This window comes from Nothobranchius furzeri, chromosome 6 (genome assembly GCF_043380555.1).
Source record: "Nothobranchius furzeri strain GRZ-AD chromosome 6, NfurGRZ-RIMD1, whole genome shotgun sequence".
In the NCBI taxonomy this organism is placed as follows: Eukaryota; Metazoa; Chordata; class Actinopteri; order Cyprinodontiformes; family Nothobranchiidae; genus Nothobranchius; species Nothobranchius furzeri.
The window spans coordinates 69,443,779-69,458,688 of NC_091746.1; the positions used below are offsets into that span (position 1 = coordinate 69,443,779).

Below are 14,910 nucleotides of genomic sequence, written 5' to 3' on the forward strand. Positions count from 1 at the left end.
CTGGAGGGTTTTACCGAGTTGTTGTTCCAGAGAATTCCAAGCTTCAGAACAGATAAACATCTTCAGGATGTGATGGACGACTGAAATCCTACAGGTCAGAGCAGCTCTTGCCCAGATTTCAGTTTTAGAATAGAACAGAATAGACTTCATTGATCCCACAGTGGAGAAATGCACTTGTTACAGCAGAACCGACACTTAAAAATAAAGTTCTATGTAAATACACAGTAATCTAGTATTGTAACGTTTGACCACTAAAAAACACGATTTTCATTGTTCATAGGGACATTTAAAAAAATTAAAAATACTTTTTTTGTAAAATGATTTCTAATCAACAAACTGCTGTTTGAACACGGATGTTTATTTAAAAAAATAATTTACACAATCAGCTGAAATACCCCTTTAACTTCTGTTTCTACATCGTGTACGGTTTAAAATAGGGATGAGCGAGTACACCACTATAAGCATCTATCTGTTCAACCATCCAGATGGTCTGTATCTGTACTCAGAGTGGGCGGGGCCTACATCAGAACTGGGCATAGTTAAACTGGAAGTAGGTGGAGCTTAGTAAAGAAAGTATTACAGAACAAGTTTTTCAGTAAACTCAGAACAGGAATATTTAAATGATTTGGTGCTTTATAAATAAAATTGAATTGAATATTTAAGTGCTTGAATGAATACACCTGAGCTCATGAAGTAGGAAATATGAACTAGAACAAGACAGCTTTTTATTTATTTATTTATTTTATGATCAAACTGATTTCTTTTCTAATGTTCTTGGCATGTTCCCCACACAAAGTTAAACAAAACAAGAGCTATTAACCTAATCATCTGAATCGACTAAGTAACTCTAAACACCTGCAAAAGATTCCTGAGGCTTTTAAAATCTCCCAGCCTGGTTCATTACTCAAAACCGCAATCATGGGTAAGACTGCCGACCTGACTGCTGTCCAGAAGGCCATCATTGACACCCTCAAGCAAGAGGGTAAGACACAGAAAGAAATTTCTGAATGAATAGGCTGTTCCCAGAGTGTTGTATCAAGGCACCTCAGTGGGAAGTCTGTGGGAAGGAAAAAGTGTGGCAGAAAACGCTGCACAACGAGAAGAGGTGACAGGACCCTGAGGAAGAATGTGGAGAAGGACCGATTCCAGACCTTGGGGGACCTGCGGAAGCAGTGGACTGAGTCTGGAGTAGAAACATCCAGAGCCACCGTGTACAGGTGTGTGCAGGAAATGGGTTACAGGTGCCACATTCCCCAGGTCAAGCCACATTTGAACCAGAATCAGCGGCAGGAGCGCCTGACCTGGACTACAGAGAAGCACCACAGGACTGTTGCTCAGTGGTCCAAAGTACTTTTTTCGGATGAAAGCATAATTTGCATGTCATTCGGAAATCAAGGTGCCAGAGTCTGGAGGATGACTTGGCAGAGGGAAATGCCAAAATGCCTGAAGTCCAGTGTCAGGTACCCACAGTCAGTGATGGTCTGGGGTGCCATGTCAGCTGCTGGTGTTGGTCCACTGTGTTTTATCAAGGGCAGGGTCAATGCAGCTAGCTGTCAGGAGATTTTGGAGCACTTCATGCTTCCATCTGCTGAAAAGCTTTATGGAGATGAAGATTTCATTTTTCAGCATGACCTGGCACCTGCTCACAGTGCCAAAACCACTGGTAAATGGTTTACTGACCATGGTATTACTGTGCTCAATTGGCCTGCCGACTCTCCTGACCTGAACCCCCGTAGAGAATCTGTGGGATATTGTGAAGAGAAAGTTGAGAGACACAAGACCCAACACTCTGGATGAGCTTAAGGCCGCTATCGAAGCATCCTGGGCCTCCATAACACCTCAGCAGTGCCACAGGCTGGTTGCCTCCATGCCACGCCGCATTGAAGCAGTCATTTCTGCTAAAGGATTCCCGACCAAGTATTGAGTGCATAACTGAGCATAATTAATTGAAGGTTGACTTTTTTTGTATTAAAAACTCTTTTCTTTTATTGGTCGGATGAAATATGCTAATTATTTGAGATAGGAATTTTGGGTTTTCATGAGCTGTATGCCACAATCATCAATATTAGAAACAATAAAAGACTTGAACTACTTCAGTTGTGTGTAATGAATCTAATATACATGAAAGTCTGATGTTTATCAGTACATTACAGACAATAATGAACTTTATCACAATATGCTATTTTTTGAGAAGGACCTGTATAAGGAACACAGCAAATTGCATCGAGTCACTGACTAGTGTCAGAGTCTTTACAGCAATCCTCATACTAAGCAAGCATGCAGCGACAGTGGGGAGGAAAACTCCCTTTTAACAGGATGAAACCTCCAGAGGGTCCTGGCTCAGTTTAAGCAGCCATCCTCCACGACTCACTGGGGATCCAATAAATGTTAAATAAAAAAAATAAAAATTCCTACTAGAATCCATAAACAACCCGGGTTCAAGTGCCTTCCCATGAGCAGAAAGGTGTCTTTGATCTGCCTGGTTTTTATTCGAGATGACGGCCTGCAGTCTGCAGTCTCCGTGGTTCCCATCCCTCTTCTGTCAGCACCCAATCAGACTGTGTGTGTGTGTGTGTGTGCGTGCGTGCATGCGCGTGTGTGTGCGCGTGTGTGTGTAACCAGTTCAGTAGTAATGGTTTGAACTTCCTGCAGTGCAAAGTTGTGAATAATGGGACAGGAGTTGGAAGGGGGTGGAGACCTCCAACCCTTTGGGCAAAAGGATGGATGGACTCCATCTGGTGGCATCATCACATGATCAGTATCTGCTTACAGTCTCCCACCCCCCTCCAGAGGTTGGTTGGAGTCTGTGTGGAGATGTGGATGAACCAGGAGTGAGTTTGTGGGTTAAGGCTTTTGTTTGGTTGCTGCCTCCAGAGAACCTGGTGGCCGGAGAACACTTCCTGTTGGTCCCAGGAGATTCTGCTGGAGGAGCTGGTCCAAGTGGCTGGGGAGAGGGAAGTCTGGGCCTCTCTGCAATAATCTCATATACCAAATGAATTGCAGAACAAAAATATATAGAGGGCCATTTAAATAAGACTTATTTTTCTAAATTTAAAATAAATATAAAATATCCCAAATAGTTTTAATGTAAAAGGTTTTTCTCCCAATTATCATAAAGATGATTATATTTTAATTAAAATAGGCAAGGCAGCTTTATTTGTATTGCACATTTCAAACACAAAAGCGATTCAAAACGTACAAGCTACATGTCGTGAAAACACAACTGAACTAAAGTGAAAATGTGAAAACACCAAAAACATTTCTTTCTGCTTTCCAGACTCGGAGAGGTTAAGTTTTTCTTCAGGGGTGAATAAGTGCAGGTAAAATGATGCTCTGCTGCGTATTTGTCATGGTTGGAGTTTTATCCAGTTTCTTTAACTTTTGTTGAACTGTTCTCAGATCAGCTGACCGCGGTTCGCTCCAGCAGCACAGAGCCAGAGAGAGGGAGGAGCTGGTTTCAGACTACTGGATGCTTTAGGGTTATGACTGATGGGTCCACTGGCTGGCTGACTGTCCCTTCCTGTTTTCAGTGTTGCGCTTCGTGTAGCTGTTCAGTGTTTGTGGCTTCTTAAAATTGATCAGACTTGTCTGTACTAAGACCTTTCTGAGTTATTGTAGCACATAAGCACGCTAAACACACATTTTCTGTTGTTCCACCCAGCTTTTAGGGAATCATTTGAGTTCACACAGTTTTTTTTTGGTGTTGAAAGGGTTTTTCGTCCAGTTAGCTTAGCCCCAGCACGGCTATGACTACTTCTGTCTCTGCTTCTCCGTCTCCTATCTCTTGCTCTCTGTGTCAGATGTTTAGTTACTCCTCTGCCTCTTTTAGTGATAATGGTACGTGTAATAAGTGGTAAATGGCCTGTATTTGATATAGCGCCTTCTAGAGTCCTGGAACCCCCCAAGGCGCTTTACAACACAATCAGTCATTCACCCATTCACACCCTGGTGGGGATGAGCTACGATGTAGCTACAGCTGCCCTTGGGCGCACTACAGAGGCAAGGCTGCCGAGCACTGGCGCCACCGGTCACTCCAACCACCACCAGCAGGCAAGGAGGGTTAAGCGTCTTGCCCAAGGACACAACGACAGCGACAGACTGAGCGGGGCTCAAACCGGCAACTAGATTATTATTTTTTATTTATTTATTTATTCAACCTTTATTTTAACAGTTAAAAAGTTTGAGAACATGTTCTCATTTAGAAACATGACCTGGCCAAGAGGTCTTGGAAGGAAGTGCAAAAAAAAAGATAATAATATTTATAGTAATAATAATAATAATAATAATAATAATAATAATAATAGTATTAAAATAAATACAACAACAACAACAACAACAAACAGATAAGTGCATAACAGATCAGACATAATAGGTTATCAAAAGGCATTAGAAAAATTTGAATCTGGGTCTATAAAATAAAAGAACATATTCACGTGCATGCAGGAGAATCATTACTTCTTACAAGGAATCGAATGTGTGTGTGTGTGTGTGTGTGTGTGTGAGTGTATGTAAATAAGTGTGATCTGGGTGATCAGAATGAGCAGCAGTCAATTATAATTTGGAGACTTTTAGATGTAAAGGTTGTAATAACTGTCAAAGTTAGTTTCAGTTTAAAGGGACAAACAGCTGAAACTGGGAAGGACTGCGAGGGAAAATTATTCAAACTAAATCACAGGAGATTTCCTAAATGTGTGAAAGCCTTGTGGGTTCAACATGTGTTAAAAACGAACAGCATTTAAGGGGTTTGGTGGTAACAAGCTGTTTTCGCAGATGCAAATTTACTCTCACTCGGCATCTTTTACTGATGATGTTATTCTGCTCACCAACCGACTCCTCACACCCAAACCAGGCCCGTATGACCAACGTAACCTTATGCTCATTACAAGCTTTGTAGCAGCTGCTTCTGCATTTTGACCAGAGCTCTGGATTGACAGCATTCATGCAAAAGCAGGAGGAGTGTACGCTCAGCCAGCCATGTTTCTGTGTCGCGCTCCTCGATTATGTCATCAGCAAGTGCAACCGGTTAGCAGGTAGTAAACGATTCTATATCATAGACCAAAATCATACCATTTTTATCGTGCGTTACTTCTAGCTACACTTTTGTGCCTGATTAACTGGTCAAATGAAGAAGGCATGAACAAATGCGTTGCTATAAAAGCAGAGAAGAACTGCTATAGGAACCTGGAGGTCCAAACTGAGCTGGTGTACAGAAAGTGTGTTTTTCTAAAGCCCTTTTCAGACAGACATTCTGGAACATTTGCGGACAATTCAATCCGGTTTTTAACCGGAACTGTGTTTTCAGACCACTTTTGTACCGGAACTTGTCCTTTCGGCTGCGTTCACACAGCAGGGAAAAGTTCCAGATGTCTGACGGCGGCGGGGGGTGGGGTGGGGGTAGGGGGGGGGATCGGACTTATGTTAAGAAGAAGAAGAAAATATCATTTCTATATAGCGCCTCTCAAGATAAAAATCACGAGGCGCTTAAGCATAATTCTGCGCTCACGAAGACGCATAAGAGACCTGGATGATGAAGCTCAATGGTTAAAGGAATCACTGAAGCGGTGTGAAGCGCTCCGTCGCGTGTCTAGACGGTACCGTAGGAGGCGAGCTGCCGTGGTTCGCCGCATTCTACAGCAGCGGGCTATATAGGTGCTGCACAGCGCCCCCCGGTCCCCTCCCTCTTGTCTGGAACTTTACCTCACCAGTCTGAAGCAGCCACCCTGTCCGTAACAAGTCCGGACCTGTTACTAGGGGCTTCGTCCGGATAAATTCCGGAACACGTTATCCGGATGTTTGTATTCAGACAGAAAGGTCTTACGGACAGATTCCGGAACATTTCCGTTTTTCATGGCCTGTCTGAAGGGGGCTTAAGAGTGCTGATGCTGGAAATACAAACTTATTCCTGGATGACGCACCACAGAGCATGAGGGGTTCATTAATAAAAGTGGTAGAGGCATATTTTCTATGCTGCCTGTGTGTTTTGCCCTTGTTCTGCCATCTGTAATTCTGCTGTTTTTAAAGGAGTTTAGTCTTTTAAGGAAGCGCTCCTTTGATTATTTTCACAGTTCAAAGGAAAACCTACAGAATACAATTTTAACAGCTTTAGTTTTTTAGTCCTATTGTTCTTGTTCTAGATTCTGTCCGGATGAAGGTAATAACATCAACAGTTCGTTCCCAACCACAATGGCGTCATTCAGATGGGCTAAAATATTATTCAAACCCTCATGTTGGGGAATCAAATACTCCATTTACAGTTCTGCAGCTTCCCAGGAATTCCCCTCAACTTTTCTCTGTTGGAGCTCAGTAATCTGGCATGTAACAGTCAGAAAATAAAGATCTTACGGGGTCATGGAGTGGAGTTGTACAGGAAAATCAAATAAAACCGCCAATCAAATAAGGAAAATGTAAAAATCCAGATAAACATTCCTCTGCCCCATGTTTCTTTGACTCCTTTCAGGCTGCAGAGTGAAAGAAACACAACCGACGAGGTTCAAATAAAGCAAACAAAGAGGGGGAAGCTGACTGGAAAGAGGGATTATCTGAAGACGTGTGTTTTCTTAAGAGCTCCAGTTACTGATTTATTGATTAGCCTATAATTCATCCAATCAGGGATGATTAAACCCCAAGACGAATGGATTTAAGTGGTGTTGTTTTGCTCATTATGACTCTTTCACACAAACACTGAAGCGTTAAACCACTCCCTCCCTCTCCTTCTGCTATAAAAACCTCCCAGCAGCTCTCTGCACCTCCGGCTGCATGTAACACCAGAGAAAGGAAAACAGGAATGTTGCAATTGCCTCGATGAGGTCCGTGAAGGCTTAATGAGTCACTAAATCGCCTGTAACAACAACAGACATTTAGAGAAAAAGGTGAATAAATCTGGCCTGTAATGAAAACAGAGATAGCGAACACCGGCTGAGACAAGTTTCTCATGCTTTAATCCAGCCTAGGGACAGGCGGTGCCCCAGGCAGGATGTAAAGTCAAGATCAGATTAAAGGTCATCAGGGGAGGTCTGTGGATAAGCACACAGCAGTGGCCATGTTTACGGCTCTGTTCTGTCGTTGTGATTCACTTGTGCTGCTCAAAAGTCTCCTTTTAGCCTCTGCCTCATCTGGCAAACATCTGGCTCACCTGCTCTGCTCTCACTGTGCTTGTGTCTGTCATAAACGCCTACAGTCCTGCAGCAGCTTGGGTGCATGCTGGTGGAAAATTGGCTCTGCAGACAAACTCGGGTGCTAATGAGGAGACTGAAGAGCTCCAGGGATGCAGGCCTGCTTCCAGTTCTTAGCAGAAAACCTCGTGAGCCACTGGATGGATGCTAATGAAACTTTGAGAAAGTAAATATCTACACCTGTTTCTCTTTTGGAGTCCACATGGTTCAAGATGGATGCTACAGTAAACTCACCTTAGCAAACACAGAATCGGGCCGGTCCATATTCACAGGCCGCGTCCTTGTAGGGACTCGGCCTACCCAGTGGACATAAGTAAGGTCCTTTTTTCTGATGCGGAGACGGGAAGTGAAAGGCCCATACATTTTTTTGCATTTACCTTACGTGTGTCTGGTCGCCTAGCAACCATGACAATGTTAAATAGAAGTTCACACTAAACTTAGTAGCAACTTGTCTCATCCGCCTACAAAGGTCCGGGTCGCGGGGGCAGCATCCCAACTAGGGAGCTCCAGACCGTCCTCTCCCCGGCCACCTCCACCAGCTCCTCCGGCAGGACCCCAAGGCGTTCCCGGGCCAGTTTGGAGATGTACTTTCCCCGACATGTCCTGGGTCGACCAGGGGTCTCTTGCTGGCAGGACACGCCTGCAACACCTCCCTAGGGGAGGCGTCCAGGAGGCATCCTAACAAGATGCCCAAACCACCTCAACTGACTTCTTTTGATATGGAGGAGCAGCGGCTCTACTCCAAGTCTCTCCTGAATGTCCGAGCTTCTCACCCTTACCCTAAGGCTGAACCCAGCCACCCCGCAGAGGAAACTAATTTCGGCCGCTTGTGTCTGATTTCTTGTTATTTCGGTCATTACCCAAAGCTCGTGACCATAGGTGAGGACTGGTCGGTAGATCGAGAGCCTTGCTATCCAGGGGCGTGTCCAGGGAGTGGCCTGGGGTAGCACATGCCACCCTTGGAATCTGATTGGCCACCCCAGGTACCAACACACTAATTTACCTTTAAATAGGCTTTTCATTGTCCACAAAAGGCTTGGGGGTAAAACAAAAAAGCATAACCATTGGTGCCACCCATGCACAAAGTTTTGCCTCACTTGGGCCACCCCATTTTAAAAGATCTGGACACGCCACTGTTGCTATCCTGCTCAGCTCCTTCTTCACCACAACAGACCGGTTCGGCGTCCGCATCACTGCAGACGCTGCTCCAATCCACCTGTCGATTTCCTGCTCCCTCCTTCCCTCACTCGTGAACAAGACCCTGAGATACTTGAACTCCTCCACTTGAGGCAGGACCTTTCTCCCAACCTGGAGTTGGCAAGCCGCCCTTTTCCGGTCGAGAACCATGGTCTCAGACTAGGAAATGCTGATCCTCATCCCCGCCGCTTCACACTCGGCAGCTTCTGGTAAACGTGCTCCATTCTCTTAGTTCTTATTAAGACTCTAGCAGCAGCATTCTGAACAAGCTGCAGTTGCCTCACAGCTTTTTTGGGAAGACCAGTTAGGAGACCATTGCAGTAGTCCAGCCAACTAGAAATAAAAGCATGAATAAGTTTCTCTAGAGACTGAGACTTGGGGGACCCCACATGTCATAGTGATCAGCTTTGATCGGTAGTCCTAGCGTCATCGGGACAGATGTTTTACTTTACAGTGGTGTTATCCATTTAATTAGTTGGACTCTTATTGATTAATCTATTTTAGGAATGTTATGCTTTATTGCCGTAGCTTTCGTTTATTATTCAGCTCTTTGGTCACTTCAGGTGTTTGTTAATGTACTACAGCATATAAATAAAATGAATTTGAGTTGTTTGCAAGTTTGTCTATATGTTGTCATGGAAACTAACCTGTGATGGTTTCCTGGTGATGACTGTAAGCTGATAAACTCCTTTGTGAGTTTGCAGCATGTGTGTTCGCAGCCACAACCGTTTCCTAAAATACAACAAGCTCATTTAGTATACAGTAGGAAACTGATGTGTGTGAGTGAATCAGACACCTCAGGTTTGGTTTAACTGGATTTTTGTTGCAGTTTTATTTTCTTTCCCCTACATATTGCTGCTTGTTAAACAAACCAGGAAATAGCTTCTTGCAGGAGTTTTGCCTTCAACCCTCCTTGTTGTACGTGCATACAGGACTTTCACTACTCCTGCAGCACATTTACAGTCTGAGAAGCAACGACTCAATACCCCCTCACTCACACACACATACAGCATGCCTTTACTGTCCCACCTGGCCTGAGATCAGCTGATTGTTGCTTTCTCATCACTCTGCAGCCAATCGCTCATCTGTGACGGGTCAGGCTGTAACCCCCCCCCCCTTTGTGGTTCGATTTGGATCATCAGTCTGCTGCATGATCCAGCACCCAGAGTCCCTCGACAGCCCTCAATGTGTCAATGAACAGAGGTGGAGTATTAAAGACATCTGCAGCATGTCAGTGATACAGAACCACAGGCCATTAGCAGCTACAGAGACACTGGCTGTTCAGGTCGGATCCGTCTCGGCTAAAAGCTGCAGACAAGCGACCTTATCCGTCGCCTGTGGGAATCTCTGATCACTCCCTACAGGAACACATATACTTGGTGAATATGCTCGTTGCACCCCCACAAACCCCACCCTGCCTCTTGTCCACTCGGTTAACAGTAAACACCAGGCATCTGGTATGGATGCAGCCTGAGAACAAACCTCATTTTCCCAGATGGAAGCTTCCATCAAACATATCAATCAAAACAATCCTATTTGACTAATGAAAAGCTCATCCTGCAGAGGGATCATCTTAAAGCTGCTAAAGGCTCATGCTAACCAGGGATTAGCACCTTAATGATGGTAGACACGAGCATGATTCATGTAAGGAGAAACTGGTTTAGCTCAGCCCTATTGTAGCGTTGTGGTTTTAGGCTCTTTTATGAAAGAGGAACCATGCTACGTATTAATTCGGAATATTAATTTTTAATAAATCAATAACCAAATTTTATATTGTTAAGAAGACTCAAAGTTTGTTTTCATCGATAAACTGACGATAATTTCTGTGTGTCTGTGTTTCAGTACAATGAGGAAACCAGTTTGACAATTAAACGTTTTAATTCTTCAAATTAAACTAATGATTTTGAAATTGACAAACAGGAAATAACAATCAACATTGGCAACTTGTGGGACAATCTTTAACAGTTGATATGATCAAATAGACCTTGTGGTGAATTTATGAAGATTGAGAATGTTGTGATATGAATGCGTGTGTGAGTCTGATTTTGCTTCAGGAAGAAACAGGTGTCTGAGTGAAGTGATGGTTTGGATAAACTTATGGGCCATTCCCATCTGTACCGGGTCGGCCCGGGCCGGGTAGCACTGGTCGGCCCCAGCCTGGCCCGGTTGATTCCACACATCCTTGTCTTAAGCCCATGTGGGCTGATTCTACCCACCAATCAGAGGCTTGCTCTAATGGAAGGTGTCAATTTGCTGTCAGCAGTGGGTGTGTTGGCCCTGGTCGGCCTGAAGCAGACCCGCTCGAGAAGAGGGCTGAGAATGAGCCTTGGTTGGCCCGGAAAAATACCAGGCCACCCAGATATGTAAACAACCTACGCTACTCGGCCCGGGCCGACCCGGTACAGATGGGAATGGCCCATTAGGTCTTATCAGAGAACTGCATCAAACGCTAAACACCGTGCTCTGTCTCACCGAACTCTTGTGGACCCTCTTTCGGATCCGAGCCGTGGAGGATGGTGGTGGTTCATCCAGATGACACCAACGGCTGACAGGGGAGACGTAGGCGTCGAACGGAACCGGTCCAGAGTTGCCCTCGGTACACGTTGATGGTAAAGCGTTTTGTCGATGCGCTTTCTTAAGTTAATTCACTCAGAAATCAAAAGACTCGGTAATGAGTCTGCGTTAGAAGTTGCGATTCAGCTATTCTGCCTGGCTTGGCAGGAACAGCGTGAGAGGGGGGGGAGAAACGAGCCAACCGGCTCCCCCCTTTCAGCGTTTATTCAGGTCCTCTCTCTTTCGTTGTCAAGCACGAACTGAAATCATAAGACTGAAACCTACCAAAAGCCTTTCTCTTCTCAAAGCAAACGTGTGCGTCAGCAAATGTGTTTTGGAGTTTACTGTGAGAATCTGTGTGTGGGTGTGTGTGGGTGTTTGTGTGCTTGAGTGTGTGTGAAGGTCAGTAACAAACATCCTCAAACATTATTTAAGTATGGATTCATTTAGGGCTGCAACAAACGATTATTTGGATAATCGATTAATCGGATGGGGTCTCGACACGATTAATCGGATTACATGGGGAAATTTTTAAAAACTGCTAGGGAAACGTTATTTCTCGCCTTCCTTCACTTTATTTAACACAACATTATTAGAAAACAGTTCAATAGCAGAAAAACAACATGCCATCACCTAAATTGTCTTATAAGGTGTATAGACAGAGACCCTAAGCTACATCTATCTGTGACCTAAAATGCTTGGTCCAAGTTAAACAGCTTAAGGGCAATTCTCATCTGTTTTGTTTGATCTCATCTGTTGAAATTTATTTTAAATGTAATTAAACATAGGCTGTGAATTAATCAAAATTGATCACTATTTCCAAAAATGACTGAAAAAATACCAAATAAAACAAAAGTAAATGAATGCCATCCTCCTTGCGATGATGCCCTGGGCAACTGCCATAAAGTCACATCAAGAAATGCTGCTGATCATTCCAATGATCCCAAATAGACTCACATTAGGCCACATGAAAGCAACTGAACCCAAAAATATATTAACCAGTATATAACTGCACTCTCACACAACACGCCTGCAGCAACAGTTAGGACTCCTCCCTCCCTTTTAAAAGCGTTTTTGCTTCTGAGGACATTGTGGTTATAAAACCACATGCTAGTAGTCTGGCCCCGGTGTGATCAACCAGTTTCTGCGGGAATGTGACGGCGGAACCAGGGCCAGATTAACACTTTGTTGTACCCTGGGCAACAATATTCAAGGGCTCCATCATCACGACCCAAGGATCACCATAATGTGGTCACATACAGAATATTTTACTGTAATATGCAGTAAATATACTCAATACTTGAATGCCTGACAACACGTAACCCGCCCAGAGTAACCTTTGACCCACCTCGTGTGGACTGACCAATGAGGAGAGGGTCTTAACTTGAGGCCCTCTCTTCATTGGTCATTCTGCATGAGACTGACTCTCAACTGACGTTCAGTCGTAGGCAGCGAAGCGTCTCTGTGCAGTGCAAAAGCCCGGGTGGACAGTTTGTTTAATGTAGGGTGACCATATTTCCATTTCCAAACAAGAGGACAGGGGATCTGTGCCTATGACGTCACACTATGGCAACGCCACACAAACCAAGTTGGGACCCATTTTTTGTAAGAACTAAATTAATATCAGATTCTGCCAATTAAAGGGCTCTAAAACAATTCATATGTAAATATTTTGCATATTTAATGCAAAATCTAATTTTTCTGCTTTAGTGCTGCAACAAGGTTTTATTAATAATAAATTATTATACCTTTTGTTTTACTACAGCATCGGTACGCTTCCTGTGCACAGATTATTAAGGATGCTTGTTTCAGCTGTGAGATTAGACGATAGGATCAATGAAAAAATAAGTTGTCACAAACTCCATGGAAACTTTCAGAGAATCCACAAATAGTGGCTTTCAATGGTTTTGTTACTTTTTGCAAGTTTATAAAAGAAGCAGATGAGACAGCATGTCTGATAATTTAGTTTTTCATCTGATAATATTAGAACATGTCAGTAATGTCTGAGGGGCTTTTATAAACACTGTATAACTAACACTACTGGAGAGGGCATGAATTACACAGAGGCTTCTGGGGAGCCCAGTTATGGGGGATCATTTTGCCTTGGCCCCCAAAATGTCTTGAAACGGCCCTGGGTGTGTGACTGAGTTTTGAAGGTGATCTGAATTGTATCAGATGTATAAATATGATGTGTGTATAACTTATTGTTTTTTACTGGTAAAAACGTGTAGTGGTGATAAATCTACCTACATTTTACTTTTCAACACTTTGTTTTGTTTTCTTGTTTTTATTGAACTATTTTCCTGTCCTGTCTGTCTCTCATCTTCCTGCATCTCCTCTTAATTCTCCAGAAAATCTTTTGCCTGGATTCTTACCTTTTCACCTCATCAGTTACTTTTGAGCAGATCAAAGGGATCTCCTGACCGAAAAGCGCAGAGCGCGTTTTCGATGCTGCGTGCGGAGCTCATCACCACAGCACAGGTGATGAGCTCCGCAGTAGCGCGCTTCAGGCACAAATAAGACAGAAAATAGAGAACATGTGCGGACATGAACGATCATGTGCTAATTATAGTTTTTTGGTTGCGCCACTTTGAGAATGGACCGTGCGCTGGAAGCAGCTGCCTGGATCGCTGTGCAACAATGCGGAACCGGTTCGCAGCAGCGCAAGTCTGCCGGCTCTCCCTCACGCTGATCTGCGGCTCTCCCTCGCGCTGATCTGCCGGCTCTCCCTCACGCTGATCTGCGGCTCTCCCTCGCGCTGATCTGCCGCTACCGGCTCTCCCTCACGCTGATCTGCCGGCTCTCCCTCGCGCTGATCTGCCGGCTCTCCCTCGCGCTGATCTGCCGGCTCTCCCTCGCGCTGATCTGACTCTGGTCTGCGCGCAACGGCGGGCGGGAAGGGGGGGGGGGTGCTTTTGGAAGAGTTGTGCGACACAACGAATCGATGACGCAATTCGTTGCCAACGCTTTTAGTAATCGATTTTCATCGAATTTATCGATTCGTTGTTGCAGCCCTAGATTCATTAATCCATTATAATTACCCAAAGCATAATAGTCATTCATTTGATTAAAACACATTTATAATGAGCAAATTGATGATTAAACTTTTAACATTCAAAACAAGAAAAGGAAGTTTAAACTTTATGTTTTGACTTGTTCTGGGTACAACTCATGGAAACACGTCTTCTGGACGCTGCAGGTGGCTGATGTTATGGCTTCCTCCCAGACTCGCTGGCGTTCAGGTCTTAATCTGTGGGTGAAAGTTCTCAGCGACCCAGCTTTGACCCAGCTGAGTCCAACACCACCTTTGTGACAGAAAACCCACACTTCCTCACGTTACATTCTTCTCGGCTCAGCAACAACGACGATAAATGGCTTTGGTCCTGCTGGAACGGGTGGGTTCTTGGGGGGTTCTGGTTCAAATTGACCCTGGATTTCTATAATCCTCTGCTCTCTCCTTTTCCCTAGATTTTACCGAGGTGATTACCACATCGATGTCTGCATCAACGACTACCTGGACGTCTACTGCCCCCACTACGTCAGCCCAGTCTCTGATGACCGGGCTGAGCGCTACATCCTCTACATGGTGAACTACGATGGCTACAGCTCCTGTGACCACACCGCTAAGGGCTTCAAGCGCTGGGAGTGCAACAGGCCCCTGTCGCCCAACGGACCACTCAAGTTCTCGGAGAAGTTCCAGCTCTTCACTCCCTTCTCCTTGGGCTTTGAGTTCCGCCCCGGCAGAGAGTATTACTACATCTGTGAGTACACTCGAAACCCTACGGTGGGAATGTTTTGGATTATAAAGAATTATCCATAGTCACCCTGATAGATTTGATTTTAGGAATATTTTGATCAGTTTATTTGTTGTGTCAAAGCACATAAAAATAGATCATATTCCCCACTCCAATTAAAATCTCTGTAAATAAAAGCTGTAGGAGCCTAAGACTGAGCCTAGCTCCAGTTGGTTTACTGTCCAGTGAGTTTG

General features: G+C 44.4%; 1 protein-coding gene and 1 long non-coding RNA gene across 2 annotated transcripts in view; one reads left to right on the forward strand and one right to left on the reverse strand.

Annotated features, from left to right (window-relative positions):
• Positions 1-14,910, forward strand: part of LOC107374959 (ephrin-A5b) — a 97,554-nt gene that overhangs the window by 60,709 nt on the left and 21,935 nt on the right. Inside the window, exon 2 of the mRNA XM_070552500.1 lies at positions 14,391-14,683. Coding sequence (XP_070408601.1) covers positions 14,391-14,683 — 293 coding nt within the window. The remainder of the gene's footprint in view (positions 1-14,390; positions 14,684-14,910) is intronic.
• The window catches only part of LOC129154772 (uncharacterized), a 33,129-nt gene that overhangs the window by 14,327 nt on the left and 3,892 nt on the right, over positions 1-14,910 (reverse strand). The gene's annotated exons all lie outside the window — the stretch shown is intronic.